This window comes from Lacerta agilis, chromosome 8 (genome assembly GCF_009819535.1).
Source record: "Lacerta agilis isolate rLacAgi1 chromosome 8, rLacAgi1.pri, whole genome shotgun sequence".
NCBI classification, from domain to species: domain Eukaryota; kingdom Metazoa; phylum Chordata; class Lepidosauria; order Squamata; family Lacertidae; genus Lacerta; species Lacerta agilis.
The window spans coordinates 8,906,338-8,926,727 of NC_046319.1; the positions used below are offsets into that span (position 1 = coordinate 8,906,338).

Below are 20,390 nucleotides of genomic sequence, written 5' to 3' on the forward strand. Positions count from 1 at the left end.
CAGGGCCTGAAGTGACTCACTGAACACACATAAAGCTGAGCACCCTGGCTCAGGGGACCAAGGTCTCAGTGTATGGCATTCCCATGGCAAACACGATACCTGCTGTACCTAAAAGCCATTTCAAGAGGGGATGGCTGCTGGAGAAAAAGGTTTCTGGGTTCCTCACCTTGGAATAGGAGAGGTTTATACATACATACATACATACCCATTGGGGCCCAAATGTCACCATATCCCACCGTGCTAACTTCGGGACGCCTTCAGAACTGGTTGACAACCCAACAGCACCACATTCTAGCCCTCCCCCTTGAAGCCAAACACACACCAGGAGAGCCACCCCCCCCCAAAAAAAAAGATAGGGGGAAGGGAATGTGTTTCAAAATGGACAACTCTGCTGCCAAGATTTGGGTTCAGCCTCTGGGCCTTAGTGGTTATTCCTGTTCAGTGTCCCCCCCCCCAGGGGAGCGCATACCCCTAAACATTTTGTGAATCTTTGCACTTTTGTCCATTTACTCTATTTATTTGCACTATAAAATGGTGATTTTCTTGAGTCAAAATGAGAGTACCCCTTAACATTTTTTTTAGGGGGGGGGGAAGCACTGTTCCTGCTTCTAAGTTGCCAGCCTGACTGCTCATCAGCAAGGCAAGATACGGCAGCAGGAATCTAACCCAACAATCAAGCTTGCAGGGGGCCCCCCCCATACCATTCTACTGGCTGCAACAGGTTTAGGGGCTCTCCTTAACCAGCCTAAGAGCATGCAAATGTAGTATTCTCTCAGGGACTTTTCTGATCACCACACCCGCTCCATGCAGAGCGTGGACGGTGGCATTCTTGGGGAAGTAGATACCCTTCTGCCAGGGTCTTGGCAAACTCATGAGCTCACCTCCTCAGCTTCTGGAGCTGGCCCTGGCTTGCCCACCCCTCCTTGCAAAGCTGCATATGCTGCGCACCCCCCATGGTGACATTCTGCTGTTTTCTAAGCAGCCCAAGGTTCTGCAGCCCCTGTGAGCATCAACCCCATAGAGGCGAAGGATAGCCCAGAAAGCAGAGATCCTCCTGCCATGCCTGTTTTCTGAGGGATTTGCTGAAGAAGAGGGACTATGTTCTACAGCTTTCTCGCCTCTCAAGTTTGGCCTCTTCTTTTAAAAACAGGTTATTTAAATAAAGACTCTTTATTCCATTATACATTGCCTTAATCATCATCACCATCATCATCACCATCGTCATCGTCATCATAAAAAGCTACTGTGCTGATACATTACCAATGCTTTGCTCCTTTTAAAATGCCTAAATTCAACAAGGGAAAACAAGACAGAAGATACTTTGGCTGAAAATAAATGATATTATCTCTTTTCTCCTTTTTCTTTTAAGAAAAAAAGTGTGGCTCAATCATTGAAGCAGAATATTCTATGTAGTCAAGATACAGACTCTTTTTTTTTGGGTGGGGGGAGTATAGGCCGGCAAGCCAGGCCGTCTTCCTGCCATGGTTACGTAGGAACGACTATATTCTTGGCTAGCAAAATGAGGAGGGCAAGGTCTGCATTTCCACCGGCATGCTCCAAAGCCTCACCGGCTTCCTGGGGTGTAAAGCCGGCCCCCACAATCTGATCAATGTCTGCAGCAGGGAAAACAGAGGGCCAGGGGGGCACACGATCTGGGAAGCTCAGAGGCAGCAAGGGGCCAGTTGGCTCATCGAGTGGCCCCAAAGCACCTGCATTTAAGGTGTCTGGTGGTCCAGTTTCTTCTGGGAAAGAACTCTGAGAGCTCAGAGATGCATCTTGACCCATGCTGAGAAGCTGGCCCTGCTCCAAAGTTTCACCACCCAGAACTAAATGAGGAGGCTGGCTTTCAGAGCATTCACAGTGCGGAAGCTGAGCAGAAGCTGCCGATGGGCTCAGGGAGAGGGAAGTGCTCAATGTAGAAGATCCTTGGATGACCAGAGCCTCCCGTTCGGATGTCACAGCCAACCTGTGGGCCTCCTGGAGGTCCATGGACACTTGTATCCCTGCACTTTCAGGGATGGGGAGTTCCACATCCTGGCTCTCAAGGCGTGCACATCCATGTTCCTCTTTAAAGATCCCCCCACCTGCTGTTTGCTCTTCAGGGGCAGACGCGGACGGGCTGGTGTCTTCATGCCAAGGAACGCTTAACTCCCCTTTGCAACTGACAGCAAGAAGTTGGTGAAGCTCCTTTAAGGCAGAGGAGAGGGAGACGTGTGGGTCTTCCGCCTGATCGGTCAGTTGGCCACTGGAAGGGGCGGCGGGTGTATCCGATTCAAAAAATGCACTTCCTGGCTGCATCAAATCAGTGGCCGAAGTGCAGGCAACTCGCTTGGCCCATTCCACCTCCATCATGGCACATTCTGAGCTCACAGCAGCCAGTCCAAGGGAGCTCTGTGGATCTGAAGGGTCCTGGGTGGCTCCCACTGCGGGGGTCTCTGAGCTCCTTCCCTCCCCTGCAGAAAACCCCACCTCCCCTTCCATGGGGACGTTGTCAGGGCTCTGCTCTCCATCAGCAGGGGGTGGGGAAACAGCCATGTCGCAGATACGCTCCTGGTAATCTGGCTCCTTCTGCTCACCCAGAGGCTGCTCATTTCCAAGGGTTTCGCGTGCCTGGAGGTCTAATTGAAGTTTTTGTGTTTGTTTCCCTTCCTGCTGCTCTGAAGGGAAGGGTCCACCCAGATCCTTTGGCGACCCACAAATGCCCAGCAAGTGGCTTTCTCCTCCTCCTCCAACAGCAGGTGCCAGACCAAGGGGATCGTCTTCAGCAATGGGCTTCTGCAGGCTGCCGTGAGCAACTGGCTCTCGGGAGGCATCCTGTGAATGAGTACGGGATCCCGTTCCAGTTTTTTCAGCTGGGGAAGCATCGGAATTGGCAGAAGCAGTATGATTTGGTGGAGGCGGAAGCGGCTCTTTGCCTTCCAAATTGGTTGGGCTTTCAAGAAGAGAGTCCACGGACTTGGCCACCTTGGGGCTAAGAGTCTCACCCTGGCTGCCCTCGGGGGAGAAAACAGAAGGCGCAGAGACTGAACGGTCAAGCAATTGGCTTGCCAGGTCGCCGGCCTTCGGACCCATCTCTGGAAAACGGACTGGACGTTTCGTCCCATCAGAAGTTGGTAGCGATGGCATTTCTAGTGAGGTAGTTTCTTTGTCACTATTCTCTGTACAAAGGGGAGAGGAGAAAGGGAGGGGGGAGAGAGAGAAATGGAATGAGATTCCCCCTTTGATACATTCCATCAAGCAGCCACCTCACCTCACCTGTTATTATTATTATTATTATGCAGCATAAAACAGCTAGCACCCAAACAGGCACCAGATATCTTCGTCCTCCGCCCCCTTCTTGCCCTTTTGGCAGGAAGCTGCCCACACTGCTTTGGCAGAGATACAGTATATAAAATAAGGCTGAGAATCAAGAGTGGCCACAAAGCTACAGGTTTCACTATTCCCCCCCCCCCAATGCTTCAACAAGATGCAATTAGTGAAACCAACATGCTTGCTAACGTTTTAAGAGTAGGCTATAAATATCCAAAACTGGGTATTTTCCCTCTTCCCAGGGTGAAAAAGGAGAGAGGATTCAGTGGTAAAGAAGCCTGGCCATGTTTTAAAATATATTTCATTTCAAGCAGCTTGAAATAGTCTTGAAAGACAGGTGTATTAGAAGCAGCCCTCCCGCCAGGCTGATTTGCTCAGCACTAGGCAACCTGTTAGCAAGATTCGGTCTGAGCTCGGGGGTCATCTCAGCTCCTGAAGGTGCAGATCTGGATATGAGCCTCTTGCTCTCTGGTTAGTCAGTCTTGTGAGATAATCCCACAGGAAAAAGGCGTTAAAGGTTTTGCTAGCTAAAATAAAAATAAATGGCACTGCATTTTTGACTTGAGTTATTTGGCAAACAGTCTTAAACAAGCAGCCGGTTCTGAGGTCCGCTTTGCATCTACTCACCTGATAAAACTCCCCGGAGACAAAACGAAACAAAATTCCTGCACTTCCCCCCCACTTATCTGTTCTGGGGTGAACATCAGAAAAAGAGGCCAAGTCTGGCCAGTGGTGAGTTTATCCCTCAGAGAGTGGTGTTGAGTATTCAGCTCCAGGCACCAACAAAAACTACTGCGCTCGAGCACATCCACACAAATATGCCCCCTCTGCAGTTCTCTTCTCTTCTCTCTGCAGCAGATGCTGGCAAGATCCAAGAGCCTGCTCCACGCCGACCAGGGAAGATGCCAGAGTAGGAAGGAGCTCCTTTAAAGTCCCCACCCCTGCAACCCCCTTCAAGGAGATGGAAGAGCTCAGTGGAATACCTGGTCTGTGGCCCACTCCAGCGGCAGCAAACCCCACACAACATGCATCAAGGCTTCTGGCGTTCTGTTTGGATTAGGAGACAAACACACCAAACTCGGGTTAGCACACACGCACATGCACCACGGCTCGGGAGGTGGCTTGCAGCCCTCGTGTGGGTCCTCATGTCACCGTCTGCTTTCCTGTCCCCCTCCCTTTCCTGCATGCAACTTAGCAGCTCCTCACAGCTGGGACTTCTTCCAGGAACGATGCTCAGCTATCCTAGCCTCACAGTGCACACTGAATTGCTTTTTTAGAACGGGTCAAGAACCGTCCGCTTGCTCTCCTGTCGAGGTCTGGTGTGGATGGGCGCTGGTGGGGCTCCTGTCTTCTATTCTCAACTAGCATGGATTTTTGGCACTGCATGCTACTGGCCTGCCTCTTCTGGGCCACTTTCTGAGCCTGAGCTCTGGGTTCCTGCCTCCCTGCCATCCAGATCTCGATGCTCTGCGAGGAAGGGACTCTCCGGCTGCCTGAAGATCTCCTCTGTGCTACCTCTTCAGAATCTCTTCCTGGCTCTAGTTGACTCAATCGGCTCAAGCAAGCAGGCAGGGCTTGCTAACCCTGCGCAGGCACTGCCACAGCTGGTCATCTGCCGCAAACCAACGAAACCAAGGAGGGCTCAAGAACTAGACAGGGAGGAGCCCTCCAGCATTGCCTCTGTGGGGTGGGGGGACATTTTAAAAGTAATTCAGGATGGAGAGACTTGCAGGGGGTGGGGAGGTGGTGCAGGACAGCAACAACATTGGATAGGGAACATGGAGGAACAGTTTTCAAATATGTAACTCAAGAATGGAATGCAAGCTTTCCTTTGTTAAAGATTTTCAAGGCAGAAAAGTGACAGTGGGCATCACAAGGAGTGACTCCACGTCTTCCCGGGGTTATCAAGTGCTGTTTTTGTTTTTTATTTCATAATTTCTATACAGCTTGATTGTAAAACAAAAACCTCAAAGCGGTTTACAAAAAATAAAACAATAACAGTATCACACTAAGAAAAATTAACAAAAATTAAGAGTTTGAGAGAGCGAAGATAACAAACTTAACAGATCCATTTCTTACAAATGCAGAAATGGTATCTGTAGTAACGCCAGTTCAGTAGATCAAAGTTGTCAAGTGGGCATACATGGGGTAAGGTAATTTTGTTGTTGGCACCTGTCTGTCTCGAGAGACAGTGCAGTGCGCCTCTGGGAATGAAGTCAGGTCGCGGTGTTAGCAGCACCAAAGAGACCTTCCTGGGATGCAAGCCTAGACAGAGTGCCTGGGGGTCCTGGGCTGCCCAGATCACAAGACCCTGCTGCTCTTGGCCTCGCTGGTGGTGGCCCAAAGGAAAGCAGAGCAATACGTTTGGCACCAGCTTGGCTTGCAGGTGTTGCTGGAAGGAGGCTGTCAACTGCCTTAGGGACTCCACTCCAGATTTTTGTTTACTTCTCCCAAAAATATCCAGTGGAGGTTTTGGATCCAAGGTTTCCTTCTCCTAGTTGGGCTACCTTCCCAGGTAGACAAGCCCCACCTGCCCCATCTCAGTAGGTTCCCATATAAATATGGGTTTTATTATTATTGTTGTTGTTGTTGTTGTTACTACTACTTTGCACCCCCTCGGCTGGGCGCTCTGTGCAGCGCAACTGCTCACACTGCCCTAAATTCCCTCCAGATGTTATTGGGATGCCTAGTCCCTGCTTGCAGGGCCAGTGGTTGAGGATAATCTGCACCAGCCTGCCTGCTGCTGAGGCCTTCTTTCTCTGCCCCTTTGCCACGAGCCCTTGTGCCCCACAGAAGCCTGAGCCCAGGCATGTTCCAGGGTCTATGTGGCATGTGAGCAAAAGCCTATCAGGTGATCTCGTAGGTAAACAAACATCAGCTTCTGGAAAGAGCATCTAAGCTGCATTTCACTGCTGGGGGCGAGAAGGTGGTCAAAGGCCTTTCCACGTCACCCCACATGGCAACCACACAGGCCTGAATGTGTTGTGGAGTAGTGGTGAATGTTACAACCCACCACTACTCAAAGCCCCTAGCTCCTAAACGAAGGACCGTCCTCTTTTGCCTGAAACAACAAAAATCCTGGTGCATTTCAGGTAAAGAATTATAATGCTACAAAATCACAGCAGCCACTAGTAAGGAGCAGAGGGGTCTGCCCACTCAAATGCCCAGACAGGAAGCACTAGGGGGATGGGGAGAAATAGCCTGGCAGAGAGAAAGGAGAGAAGGTGGAGAAGGCAAAGCTGCTGCTTCATCGAGACAGGCATGAAGGCTACCTGCCCCAACTCCCCTGCCCTCCTAAGCACTCTCCTGCAGTTGGGCCAGGGGCCTCCGGACAAAAATTGAGACTGAGCTAGACATGTTGGAACGGGAGGCTTTTAATGTCAGGAGTGGAGTACAAAGCAATTTCCCTGGCACGGTGTTTTACCCAAGCTGTGCAAGGTCTGGGTGAGGGGAGTGCCAGGCATTAGAAGATGACGCACTGGGAGGTCCTGTGGCGGGCAGAGGCTCCCGAAGACAGGCGACTCTCCCTCCGCCGTCTCCTCTCCTCCCGTCTTCTGACTCGGGTGTCTTGAGCAACTGCAACTGCAACTAACGCATCCAGAGATGGTGGTGGGGAGGTGGGTGAAAGCATCAGTCGAGGTCCTCGCATTTTATCGGGCCAAGATATTTGGCCCTAGCTTCAATATACTTAGCTTTGCAAGAAGGGCTGGGCTACAACGACCCCTTTGGTCCTTTCCAACTCTCCAGTTCTATCCTATGATTCTACGTGTGCTGTTCTGCTGCAATGGAGGACACCTAGCCTGTCTTGTGAGGAGGGGACAATCCTGCTTTGGGGCCAAGGTGGAAGCAGGGCCCGCAGAGAGTAGGAAGGGGCCTCTGGCGCCTTCTGAGTCTTATTGGTTGAGCAGTCAACGCAGCTCAGCAGCTAGGAAGGCAGCCTTGGGCCTGGGTTCAACGTTCACTGGGTAGCCTTGGGAAAGCCACTGTCTTGCAGCCGAGGCTACCTCACAGGGTTGCTTTAAGGCTAAACCACCACCGCGCTCCTTAGCAGGTGGGATACAAAGGTAATTGCGATTCCTTTTTTTAATTTCTAAGCAAATGGGGTTCTGCAACTTTCAATTGATTAACTGGTTAGGTTATTAAGGGCTTAAGGGATTAACAAATCAAAAAGTCACAGGCACCATCTCTAGGAGGCGTAAGGAAGAAACCTCTACTCTTGGCATGCTCTTAAAACCAGCTTGGTGCTCTCCAAGTGCTTCAGACTACAACTCCTCTCGGTCTCAGCCTTTGCAGTTGCTTGCACAAAAATGGCCAGCCGGGTTGGCAAAGGGGAAACGAGGGAGCCTTCTGTCGACAGAAAGCCGCCTTATGCGGAGCCAGAACCTTGGGCCCATCTAGCTCAGCACTGACCTACACTGGCTGGCAGCAGCTCTCCAGGACGGCAAGCAGGAAGAGACTCTCCCAGCCCTACACCTAAAGATTCCAGGGACTGGACCTGGGGCCCTTTGGCATGCCAAGCAGGTGTCTTGCCACTCCACCACGGGCGTATCCTTGCAGTACCTGCTTCGTCGACGGATTTCTGTATGGCTTCTGCCAGCTCCTGGTCTGCGATCTCCTCAGGCCGCACGTCCTCTCGCCCCGCCCCGTAGGCCAATCTCGCACACTCGGGGAGCTCCCCCTCTGGCAGGAAAGTCGTCTGGGACCCCGTAGTGCCAATCACCAGCACGTTCTTCTTGAGGTCTATGGAACACTGGGGGGTGGGTGGGAAGGAGCAGAGATCCTGGTTAGGGGACACCAGGGGAGCTTCATTGCCCTTCAACTGCAGACAATGCCCTAATGCCAGACAGCTTCAAAACCACCCAGGGAAAAACAGATGCCCCCAACCCCGCCCTATGAATGAATATGACAGGTAAAGCATTCAAATGCCCTGAATCCATTCAGTTACCTTCCCTCAGTATAATACAGAGTCTGTGGTTTTTAACCATCTTGTTTAACCATTACGTCTATGCCACAAGTAGTTCCAGTTGCAACCTTCCTCGCAGTCACATACCTGTGGCTTAGTTACTTTGGTTTAATAAATTTCCATTGAATTTTCAAAAAAATATCAACATAACGAATTTGTCTTTTCTCTACTTCCTGCCCTATTTTCCGTGGTGTTTTAATTTCTCCCCCCTCTGCTGCCCACTGCATTCTATTTCTTATGCCAACACATCAATACTACATTCTCCAATTCCTTCTGTGGCTCATAATTCAAATCCTACTCGCGAGGTCATCAAACTATAATATTTCCTTAAGTAGTCCGAAAGGGCTTCCATTCTTCCGCAAAGCAATCATTGTTGGATTCTCTTATTCTGGCTGTTAACTTTGCCAATTCTGCATAGCCCATCGCTCTACTTATCCGTTCTTCTTTGGCGGGAACATCTTCATTCCAAGCGACCCACAATTGTATATGGACTATGTATACTGCTATCAAATCCTGATAGCTGTTAATTTGCAGGATTTCTGCATAACCCTTAAAAAAAAAAACTATTGAACATATTTCTTTTCTTTTTTTTTTTAAAGGGTAGAAGCTGCTGGGCGATGACCACACACAGAGACACACACACATTTCAGAGGATGCTGCCCCCCCCCACTTTGCCAGCCTCACCTGGTGCCTCTTCAGCATGTCCAGTCCCAGGAGCATATCCATGGGCTGCTCCTCCAGGATGGAGAATGAACAAGGCAGGAAATCTCCTTCAATCTGGACCTGAGCTAAAGCAGATTGGGGGTGGGGAGGAGAGAAGAGAGACTGGCATATTAACCAAACCAATCCAATTAAAATGACTTCGTTGTTCTAGCTGTTGGCCATGACAAGTCATGTTAACATAAGCAGCTGCCCGAAGCAGGATGAGGCTAGAATTCCCACCCAAGTCCAGCACCCTGTTCTCCCAGGGGCCACCCACAAGCAGGATTCGAGCACAAAGGCAACTCATCCCCAATTGTGATTCCCAGCCACTGGCACTCAGAGGCATTTCATGAACATTCAGAGCAATATTTCGTAAATATCTCCGCAGACATATCTGAGATCATGGTCTTTCCAACAAGTGGCTCCTGCCCGGGTTTGTTAAATGTTGTGAGGATCCTATGCCCTTTTAAAATGTGATTTTTGGGGGGATGGGGGGGTTTATTGGGTTGTTGTTTTTATTTTGATTATGCGTCTTGCAGTTTTATATTTTGATTTCATTCTGTGAACCGCCCTGAGACCTCTGGGTATAGGGTAGTATATAAATTCAATAAATAATAATAATAAAATAAATTTCCCTGCTTCTGACAGCAGAGAGAAAACAGAGCCTTTACCCTCCTCTGTGAATCTGGCTAATGCTCTCTGCAAGTTGGTGGTTCTCACTGCCTCCTGTGGGATAAGTGTTGCACTCTGCGCTGCCTGCAGCAGCCTCGACTCTGGCTCTGGAAGCAGGGAGCTCCCCACCCTCCCTGCCCCGCCAGCCAGCTGCAAGGAATCTGCCGCCCTTACCCAGGTGGACCCTGCCAATGATCTTCTGGGTCCCCACGCCTTTGGCGATGCCTGCCCACCTCCGGTCCACCAGCCGCATGATGTTGCACCTCTCTGCGCACGCTTGGCTCATGATGGTCATCTGTGCCCCTGCCAGAAATACAGCAGCCGGTGTTAAAAGGCACACCCAACCTCTTCCCAGGGAGCAAAAGGGGCAGCTGCCCCATATTCTCCCCATTATGGTGGTTGACACTTGGGAAAACATTTGCCTCTGGGGGGCAAGGCTCTCCCTCCTCCTCTCACAAGCACAGCAGAAATTTAGCATTAAGTCTACACGACCAAGGCAAGGGGTTGTAACCAACAGAGGTTTACTCAAGAGTAGAGCCAGCACTGGAAGCAGCCCAATGTCTTGTTGGGAGACAAGAGCAAGTTTGGCATGTGGGACTAGGATCTGGGAGGCCAAGGTTCAAATCCTCGCTGAGCCATGCAGCTCTGTGGGTGACCTTGGGCCAGTCACTGCCTCTTAGCCTAACTCACCTGAGTCCACAAAGGCTTTCACAGGGTGGCCGTTGACTTTGCAGTTGATGTAGAGCATCACCACCTGGCCAAAGCTCTCCGGGGCCTCCTCCATGGCGATCGTCATGTTCTCCTCGATGTTCTGCTGCCTGCATTCAACATCAAAACATGGGTGAAGGTCCAGTATTAAACGCCAGCACCACGGATTGGCCCTCCCTGACAGGGCTGCCTACCACATGCTCCATGCTAGAGGCAGAGCAACCCCCCTGGCCCAGAGGGTGAAGCTGGCAACAGGGCTGACCCACAGCAACGCAGCAGGCCTGGCCTCGTGCAGAGCCCACGAGATACTTCACAGGTTAGCTCTCTCCGTGTGTGCACGTGTAGAGATGCCGCCTGAGATTCTTTCCCACCTGCTTTGTACCGAGTCAGACCCTTGGGTCCATCTAGCTCACTACTATCTGCACTGACAGGCAGCAGCTCTCCAGGGTTGCAGGCAGGGAGTCTCTTCCCAGACCTATCTGGAAATGCCATTAGGAGCTGAACCTGGGACCTTCGGTTTGCAAGGCAGACACTCTGCCACTGAGCTACAGCTTTTCTTCATAAACCCGACAGATGTGGGTTTGAGGATACCTGTTGTCCCCCCACCCCTTAGGGAGGCGCAGGAGCTCAGGGAAGGCTCAGCCAGGAGGCGACAAATCTGCACTACAGGTTTGAAACTGACAAGCCGCTTGCACCCCCAGGGGTGGCCCCCAGACCTTTGCCTACCTAATGTCCTCTTCGATCTTGGCCTGAGCCTCAAGATCAAAAGGGTCGGCGGAGAACAGGCGGATCCTCTCCTGCTCCCGGCGGGCTCGATCTTGCTGCTGCTCTACAAGCACCCGGGTAAACTTCTCTAGAGTAAGGAAAGACATTTACAATAGTGACTGGCAGCCACAGCTAGCGTTTCGGTGGCACGCCTCGACAGCTCACGAAGCGCTCCATGTGCACCACCCAGCTCCAGTTCCTTTCCAAACACTCCTCACTTCCCTCCTCTCCCCAAATCCTCGTCAGTCTGGGATAGTGCAAAAGCCAGGAAGTCAAACCAATGCACACACCCATCTGAGCGCAGCCATGAGGCTAAAGCGCCCATTCTTCTGCCCATCCTGCAGCCTTCCAGCAAGTCACCCCAAAGAATTCAGGGGGTTTCTTCTCCTCCGGCACAAACGCCCCATTCCGGGGAAGATACTCACCCAGGTCCCCGCTGAGCAGAGCTTCTGCTAGGGGTGGATTGCGCTCCTTCAGCAGGGAAAGCTCGTGGGGATTGGCCAGCAACATGTCTCTCAACAGCGCTGGGTTGTCCAAGCCCTGCGGTGGGGAGGGGAACTCGGGAGGAGACAGGCCAGGCTGTGAGGTGGGCTGCTGCGCTGGGGGTGCCAGTGAGGGCAGCTGGGGAGGCTGGCCTGAAGTCCCAGGAACAGTGATGCTGCTGAAGTCTATCCTGGGCAAACCTAGGCAGAGGGGAATTAACAGAACAGTTAATACTAGCCCTGGTGATTTTTACCCTATTGTGGGGGGAACCCCAAGGCCCAATCCCCTCTGATACACACGCACACACATGCACACACACACACAGCCATGCCAAGTATCCAGCCTCCACAATGTAGTTCAGCAGGTTGACAAAATAATAGAATCACAGAATCATAAAGCTGGAAGGGGCCCCCCAATGGTCATCTAGTCCAACCCCCGGAAATGCAGGAACCACAGTGAAATAATCCTGGACAGGATGGCGATCTAGCCTGTGCCTAAAATCCTGCTATGTAGGAGAGTCCATGCCCTTCTGAGAGTGTCTGGTCCACTGTCAAACAGCTCTCCCTGCCAGAATGTTTTTCCTGCTGTTTAGTCAGACTCTCCTTTCTCGTAACTTGAACCCATCGGTTCAGGTCCTACCCTCTGGAGCAGCAGAAAACAAGCTTGCTCCATCTTCCATGTGACAGCCCTTTAGATATATGAAGATCCAGTCAAGAGACACAGCAACGGTAGCTCCGGGATCACAGCAGCCTCTGCTGCGAGGAATCTCCTGCTTTCCTCCTGGGCAAGCGATGGCTGGCTCCAGGGAAGAGGAGGCTCACAAGTGTCCTTACGGTCTCAGCATGTGCAGAGCATGACAAGGAAGTGGAATTTGCTGCCAAGGAGTGTGGTGGAGTCTCCTTCTTTGGAGGTCTTTAAGCGGAGGCTTGACAGCCATCTGTCAGGAATGCTGTGATGGTGTTTCCTGCTTGGCAGGGGGTTGGACTGGATGGCCCTTGTGGTCTCTTCCAACTCTATGATTCTATAATGCTCAAGAGTGGAGCAGTAGGAACAGTGTTGAGCAGAAGGCAATTTCCCAAAGCAGGACAAGAGGAAGAGGCTGGCTCAGCCCACGGTTTCATAGAGTTATAGAATGCAGGAATCCCACCCACAGCTGCCCCTGGGTGGGCTCGAACCACCAACCTTCTGGTTAACAGTAAGACACACTGGCTCAGAAACCTTTTAATGCAACAGTTATTTAAGACAGCAAAGTTAAGCGCTCAGAGAATCAACAGACTCCTAGGCTCAATGTGACCCGAGTCCTGTGGACAGCCCAGATCACAGAGAAGTCTGCCAGGGACAGGGTGGGGTGAAGAGGGAGCCTTCCTCACCAGGAAACGGGGCCGGGGGCCGCACCCCCGCATTCTCCACTTGCTGCAGGATCACCACGTCGCCGTCTTTCAAGCCGTAAGAAGCCAGAGACCGGTGGTTGTCAGTCAGGGGCTGCTCTGCGTAGACAATCTGGGAGAAAAGGGAAAGCTGGTTAATAAACAACTCACCACATCTGACTAGGAGAAAAGTACTGCCAAGAAAGCTCAGACATGAGAGAATAAATGTCCGCACTCCACTGCAGGCCGGACACACACAGGATGGAAGATCCCCAGAGGTATCTGTGAGGACCAGGCCTTAAGCAGGACAGACTCAGCTTGCCTCACTTTTGCTAGCCAACAGGGTGCCAGAAGAATGAGGACTGGGGGCTTGTGCTGTGCCTTGGACTGATTCAGGACATGTAACGCAATGTTTTCCCCTGTGGAATACCCTCCAATCAGATGTCAAGGAGATAAAGAACTACACAACTTTTAGAAGACACCCGAAGGCAGTCCTGTATTGGGAAGTTTTTAATGTTTGACGTTTTATTATGTTTTTATATGTGTTGGAAGCTGCAACCCAGCTGGATGGGCGGGGTATAAATATTTTAAAAAATTAAATTATTATTATAAGAAACTTGGCATTTGTGGGGGGAATGCCTTCCACATTTCCCTGCGCAATCACACCCAAAACCACAGAGAATGCAGCAGCTAGACTTGTGACTGGGAGTGGCCGCCGGGACCACATAACACCCGTCCTGAGAGATCTACATTGGCTAGCAGTACGTTTCCGAGCACAATTCAAAGTATTGGTGCTGACCTTTAAAGCCCTAAGCGGCCTCGGTCCTGTATACCTGAAGGAGCGTCTCCACCCCCATCATTCAGCCTGGACACTGAGATCCAGCGCCGAGGGCCTTCTGGCGGTTCCCTCACTGTGAGAAGCAAAGCTACAGGGAACCAGGCAGAGGGCCTTCTCGGTAGTGGCGCCCGCCCTGTGGAACGCCCTCCCATCAGAGGCCAAAGAGATAAGCAACTACCTGACATTTAGAAAATACCTGAAGGCAGCCCTGTTTAGGGAAGTTTTTAATCTGTGACATTTTAATGTATTTTAATATTTGTTGGAAGCCGCCCAGAGTGGCTGGGGAAGCCCGGCCAGATGGGCGGGGTACAAACAAATTATTATTATTATTATTATTATTATTATTATTATTATTATTATTATTATTATTATGCTATCCTCATCTTGCTTTGCTTCATGAAACCTGCACTGGAAGTTAGTGGCCTGAGAGATAACACTCAAACACGGGACTTACTGGCTATCAGGTGAGTGCCTTATGACAGCCTTGCATCAAAACACTTTCAAGGCATACAAGAGGTGGCAAGAAAATGCCATGTCAGCGAAAGAGCAGGCTTGATGGAGGAGGGAGAGAGCGCTTTGCTGAATTCCCCACACAAAGCCTCCAGCAGGTAAGTAAGTATCCCTTTCGCTTTCCAACTTACAGTCTTGACATCCCATGGCACAGTCCTAGCCAAAGTCAGCCCAGGAGCAAAGGAGCCACACAAAAGCAGCCAAGTCGGTGGCTCTTCTCTGAACTGATCCAGGATATGAAACACACACTTGCTCTTTGGCCTCCAGGAAGTCGCTTCTCCTCCCAGTCTCAAGACACCATTAGGAGTTGGCAAAAGTCATGCACAGACACAGACACAGACACACACCTCTACTATGGGATGCGTCACTCACGGAGCAAGATGGGAATTCAAAAGCAGTTCCTCCAGAGCCGCCCACGAGGCTGAGCAATCTTGCCCAACTGGCACAAAGGATTGTGGGTGAGCCAGTTCCAGCAGAGGCAGGAGCCACCTCCGTCAAGGGAGAGGCGCCAGGAAACCCAGCAAAGGCAGATACAGGGGGTTCCAGTGCCAGGAGACACCTGGCCAGTTCTCTGGGAGGTGGGCATGGATTGGGCTGGATCCCTCAAAGTTTCACTGGGGGAATGTCTCTCCCCCCCCCCCCCGCAACCCTATTCCCCTCCAGCTTCCTTCCATCACCAGTCCATAATGTGCAATATGAGAAGGAGGCAGGGAGAAAGATTGAGGAGGCAGAACAGAAGGGGCATGAAAGGAGGCCCAGTGAGTCCAAGGGGGGATCCTTACTCCAAGACAAGGATCTGGGGGCCCGTCTTTGGGAGCTCCACGGTGTTTACTGCTCCGTGATGTTTACTGCCTGCATGAAGGGAGCAGTTTAGCTATGGAGACGGGAGAGAATTCACAGCTTCCCACAATCCTAAAATAGACGGTCATGATACTCTGGCGCAAGAGTCCGGGGAAGGACCTCACGTTGCCAACCCAAGATGAGCTGGACACTCACTCCTCTGTGCCAGGCGGTTGCCTCATCCTACAAAGTCTTGTTGATTGCAACAGACTTCCAAGCTGTGAGGTCCCCCTTTTGAGCCCTGAGAGGACTCCCTACCTTCCAATGGGACAAGGTTGATTCCAACTAAGCTCTACTCCAGACAAGACCCACTGGCATTGGTTGGTCTTCATTCTTTTCAGGTGTGTAGGGCCTGAGGCACCCCTGAGAAACATGAACCACACCACGGAGACTCCTCTGGGTGGTTGCAGGGGCCAGGTCAGCATAGCTACCTTCCAAGCTGAATTATTATTTATTTAAATTTATTACTCGCCCTTCATCCTAAGATCCTAGGGCAAGTTGCAACTATTTAAAACACAACATTAAAAGCTGTTTTAAACGACTTACAATCACAAGAACAGGGTCAAAGCCCAGGGTAAAGAGGTGCCAGGGTGAACACAGACAATCCTAAAAACCTAGCTTCTCTACCCTAGTGACAAAGCCTCTGCTTGGCATGGAGAAGGTCCCAGGTTCACTTTCCACCAGGATCTCCAGGTAGGACTGTAAAAGACCCAGGCATGAGAGCAGCTGCTAAGTATGTGTCAGCCAAACTGGGGCAAACCAGTTGACTTGGCCCAAAGCAGCTTAAGCTGCTTTCATTTTTACAGACCCACAGCCGGAGGAAGTGGGCCCCTTGCATACAAGTTCCCACCCCAACCCCCCCCCCCCATGCAGGATGCTCCTAGGAGAGTTTGGCAGGCGCTTTCCTCTCCCACTCTGCTTTTAACAAGCTCCACACTGTGGCACACAGAGACTTAGCACTTTATCAGTCTCTTGTGAAAAGCCAGGCAGAGTTTTATCACATATCATGAGGAGCCACCAACAGAGCCAGCTGCAATACAAACTGCACCTCAGATAAAATACAAAACCGTGTATATCTCTGGATAGAAACGTGTTTAAATACTGAACTAAACTGACAATATAATAACTGACAAAGTGCAATATACATAGTTTTAGTAAAGTTGATGGTTTGTACTGTTGTTATCTAAGATAAAAGTCCAGACCTTGACGAAACTACTGGTGAAACGGGAAGATTTGAAGCTGGCCACCCGTCGGGAGGACATACCCACACGTCTGAATGACTTTGTATAACCTTCTCCAACATTGAGAAGATAGACCCATATGTTATAGATTTTGCATAACCATCCTTTACATTATATATTGCACTTTGAATTACCACTTTGATGTTTGATAGTATATATAGGCTTTGCCTCTGAAGAAATATCTATGTATGCTTTTTGTATGATGTTATTGTCAGTTTAGTTCAATATTTAAACACGTTTCTATCCAGAGATATACATGGTTTTGTATTTTATCTGAGGTACAGATGCTGTGACTGTCTGTTGTTGTTTCTACTGCAATACAAACTGCAGCACAGCACCCAACAGACACCCCACCAAGGCTGCCTCCTACACAATCAGAGCACCAGTTGTTGCTGGGCTACCACCCCATCACTGGCCACACTGGGAATTGGGAGTCTGACAATACCTGGAGAGCCACCAATGCCACTTGCTTTTACTGCCCCTAGTTACTTCCAATGCTATTTTTCCTTCTTTTAATGCAGCTGGCCTTCAGCTCCCTGGTCATGAAGGATCATTGACGGGAGTCCAGCAATGTCCAGAGCAGTGGTGGCCAAACTTGGCCCTCCAGCTGTTTTTGGACTACAACTCCCATCCTCCCTAGCTAATAGGACCAGTGTCCAGGGAATGATGGGAATTGTAGTCCCAAAACAGCTGGAGGGCCACGTTTGTCCACCACTGGTCTAGAGGGTTCCAGGTTAGGTAAGGCTGCTTTGATCCACCTGGAAGACACCCATCCAATGTTAGCTAGGCATACTCGAGAATAGACCACACTGAAGCCAATGGGCTTATGAAGCAACCCCAACCCATTATATGCAAATGGGTCTACTCTTGAGTACAGGTGGCTAACACTGGACAGATACTGTCCATTTGGTTGTATAGCCAATGTGGGTCCTACTCAGCGGAGGCCCGCTAACAATAATCGGACTGAGTTAGTCTTTATTCATTTAAAAAAAGTCTGAGAAGGGCTAGTGTTGTATTTGGACTGTGCTTGGCACTGGAATTTGTTGATTTCTTTGACAACACTAACCCTACACAGAGTGAAAACAAAATAAAAAATAAAAAAAATCCTTCCAGTAGCACCTTAGAGACCACATGAAAGCTCATACCCAGAACAAACTTAGTTGGTCTCTAAGGTGTTACTGGAATGATTTTTTTATTTATTATTTTTTACTATGGCAGACCAACATGGCTACCTACCTGTAACCTACACAAAGTGGACACACTTTTAATTAATGGACATGGCTAACTTTGCTCCTTTCCCTTCAATGGGTCTACTCTTGGAAGAACTTACATGGATATGACCCACAGGGTTGGGCACCCTGAAGCTTTTCAGAGGGGGATAACTATCCCCACCACTGCTTTACTTATCATACTGTATTATCTTTATCACATTCACATACCACTTTTCTGCCAAAGGTGCCGAAAGCAAATTACAGTTTTAAATGCAAATGGCGCAACATGTAAAGAGGCGATTTGCATGTGACTTACACACAGGATAATTATTAAAAAATAAATAAAATAAACATGACAAAAAACCTTAAGAAAGCAGATATATAGGGGAGGGGGGAAGGAGAGGGAGAAATACACACACTGCTTGCTCAAGACCCCATCCACCCAGCTGGGGAAAGCCGGACCCATGCATCCAAACGTGAGCCCTACTCAAGAGGAGACCCTTCCATAGGCCTGCAGAGCTGGAAGGGGCCCAGGGACGACTAGGGTCATCTAGTCGCACCCCCGCCCCGTCCTTGCAATGCAGGAACCACAGCTAAACCTGAAGCTGATTAAAAGCAAGGGAGGCTGGATTAAGCCGCCCCCGTTTTAAAAGAGGGTCTACTCGGAGTAAGAGGGGGAGGCGCGCGAGAGCACACACACAGAGAGACACACGTGCCCCTTTGGCCTCGCCTTATTTCCCCCTCCCTCCGTTTTATTCATGTCCCAGCCCCGGGCACGCGCATCCCCTTCCCCCTCCCGGGCGCGCGCTGACCTGGCTCTCGGCGGCGGGGATGCCGGACTCGAGCTCGCAGAGGGCGCGGAAGTTCTGGAGCTCGAAGTCGGCGTCCACCTGGAGCGAGAAGGTGAGCTCGGAGCGGTCGCGCCGCAGGCAGAAGACCGTCAGGAGCATCGCTCCGCCGAGGGGTGCGGGGTGGGAAGGGAAACACGAGAAGGACGGCAGAGCGGATCCGGAGCCCGCCTGGCTGAGCCCCAGCTCGCCCGCCTGCCTCGCCTCAGAGACGCCGCAAAGCGACGCCGCGTTTACGGCAGCGACTCTTTAACGCCCCGCCCCGCCCCTCCGTCGCAAAAGGACGGGAAGGTGGGCGGGGACAGCGCTGCGCCAGCGCGGCGTCACCCCGCCCCCAGGGCGGAGCCCTTAGGGGTAGGGGCGGGAGTAGGCGGTCACGACGTCCGGCTCCGACGCCGGGTGCAGGGCAGGACCAGAGGGGCGAAGGTGGTGTCGTTTGTAGAGTTGCAGCGTCGTCAATGCTGTTTGTCGTTTTATTTTTCCAGATCGCGATTACAATTTTAATGGAGGCTGAGTGGCAGGAAGGTAAAGGACCATAGCTGTCAAGTTTCGGATTTGAAAATAAGGGATCAGCACCCTCACCCGTCCCGGGGACAGTCTACGGTTCTCGGGGACAGTCCACGCCGCGGTAATCCCCCCAGGCTACAAATATATTTACACCAGGAAAGACCTCCCAGGAAAGAGAAATCAGGGCAGAGAAAAGAAAGCACTTATTCACGCAGCATACGGTTAACCTCTGGAACTCCCTGCCACAGGGAGCAGCGATGGCCACCAACTTGGATGGCTTTAGAAAAGGATTAGGCAAATTCATGCAGGAGGAGAGGACCACTGATGGCTTCTGGCCAGGTTGGCTCTGCTCTGCCTCCAGTTAGGGGCAGCAATGCTTAATCTGATCACCTGTTGCCGAGAAACATTCGTCTGTTTTATCTTCTTTATATATCTGTCTGTCTGTCTGTTTGTTATTAGGTATTTATATTCCACCTTTTTCTCCAAGGAGCTCCCTGGTCCTAATCCTCATTTAATCCCCACAACAGTCCTGTGAGGTAGGCAGGCAGGCAGGGCTGAGAAATGCAGAGACCCAAGGAGTCCCTGGACTCCAACTCTCCTTTCCGGAAATAAGGGAAATTCAAGGGATATCAATCATAAGGGATAGCAGCGGGAAATGGCTTGGAATAAGGGAGTTTCCCGCCAAAAAAGGGAGACTTGACAGCTATGTAAAGGACCCCTGGACGGTTAAGTCCAGTCAAAGGCGACTATGGGGCTGCGGCGCTCATCTTGCTTACAGGCTGAGGGAGCCGGCAGACAGCTTTCTGGGTCATGTGGCCAGCAGGACTAAACCACTTTTGGCGCAACGGGACCCTGTGACGAAAGCCAGAGCGCACGCAAACGCCGATTACCTTCCCACTGCTGCGATACCTATTTATCTACTTGCGCTGATGTGCTTTCGAACTCCTAGGTTTGCAGAAGCTGGGACAGAGCAACGGGAGCTCACCCCATCACGCAGATTTGAACCGCTGACCTTGCGATCAGCAAGCCCAAGAGGATCTATGGTTTAGACCACAGCGCCACTCGCTCCCTCTCCCAGTACTATCCAGGTGTAACTCAAGGCTTCTTCCCACTGCTGCTGCCGCCACCCTCCTCCCTGGATCCTTCAGTCTCTGCTGCAAACTGGGCTGCAGAGATCCGGTGCTGGTCAGTTTGTCCCAAGCTGGCTGGCTGTTGGCGAGGGTGGCCTTTTCTTACTGTTGGGAAGCACAGTTGCTCCAAATTTAGACTGCATTTGTTCAAAACTCTGATTTACATTTAAATCAAAATATTACATAAAACACCCAGACTGAAAACAAAAGTAAATTGCAGAGTCATGCATTTTCAGGATTCAGAAGCTACTTGTTTCTTCCCCCCCCCCTCAAAAAAAATGTGTGCATCTCATCAC

The 20,390-nt window shown here is 50.9% G+C and overlaps 1 protein-coding gene across 3 annotated transcripts; it reads right to left on the reverse strand.

Annotated features, from left to right (window-relative positions):
- Positions 1-1,438: 1,438 nt before the first annotated feature.
- Positions 1,439-18,672, reverse strand: DDI2 (DNA damage inducible 1 homolog 2). Of its 3 annotated transcripts, XM_033159351.1 has the most exons (10): positions 18,422-18,660; positions 12,973-13,102; positions 11,545-11,802; positions 11,081-11,207; positions 10,337-10,464; positions 9,821-9,949; positions 8,957-9,060; positions 7,870-8,059; positions 4,293-4,356; positions 3,023-3,158 (listed from the first exon to the last, which is right to left on the reverse strand). In XM_033159351.1, exons 1-9 carry the CDS (start codon positions 18,557-18,559, stop codon positions 4,340-4,342), a joined length of 1,221 nt encoding a protein of 406 aa, XP_033015242.1. In that variant the 5' UTR covers positions 18,560-18,660; the 3' UTR covers positions 3,023-3,158; positions 4,293-4,339. The 3 variants fall into 3 exon arrangements, with proteins under 3 accessions (XP_033015240.1, XP_033015241.1, XP_033015242.1); XM_033159349.1 differs by lacking the exon at positions 4,293-4,356 and having other exon boundaries at positions 1,439-3,158; positions 18,422-18,669; XM_033159350.1 differs by lacking the exons at positions 4,293-4,356; positions 9,821-9,949 and having other exon boundaries at positions 1,439-3,158; positions 18,422-18,672.
- Between the last annotated feature and the right edge of the window lie 1,718 nt (positions 18,673-20,390).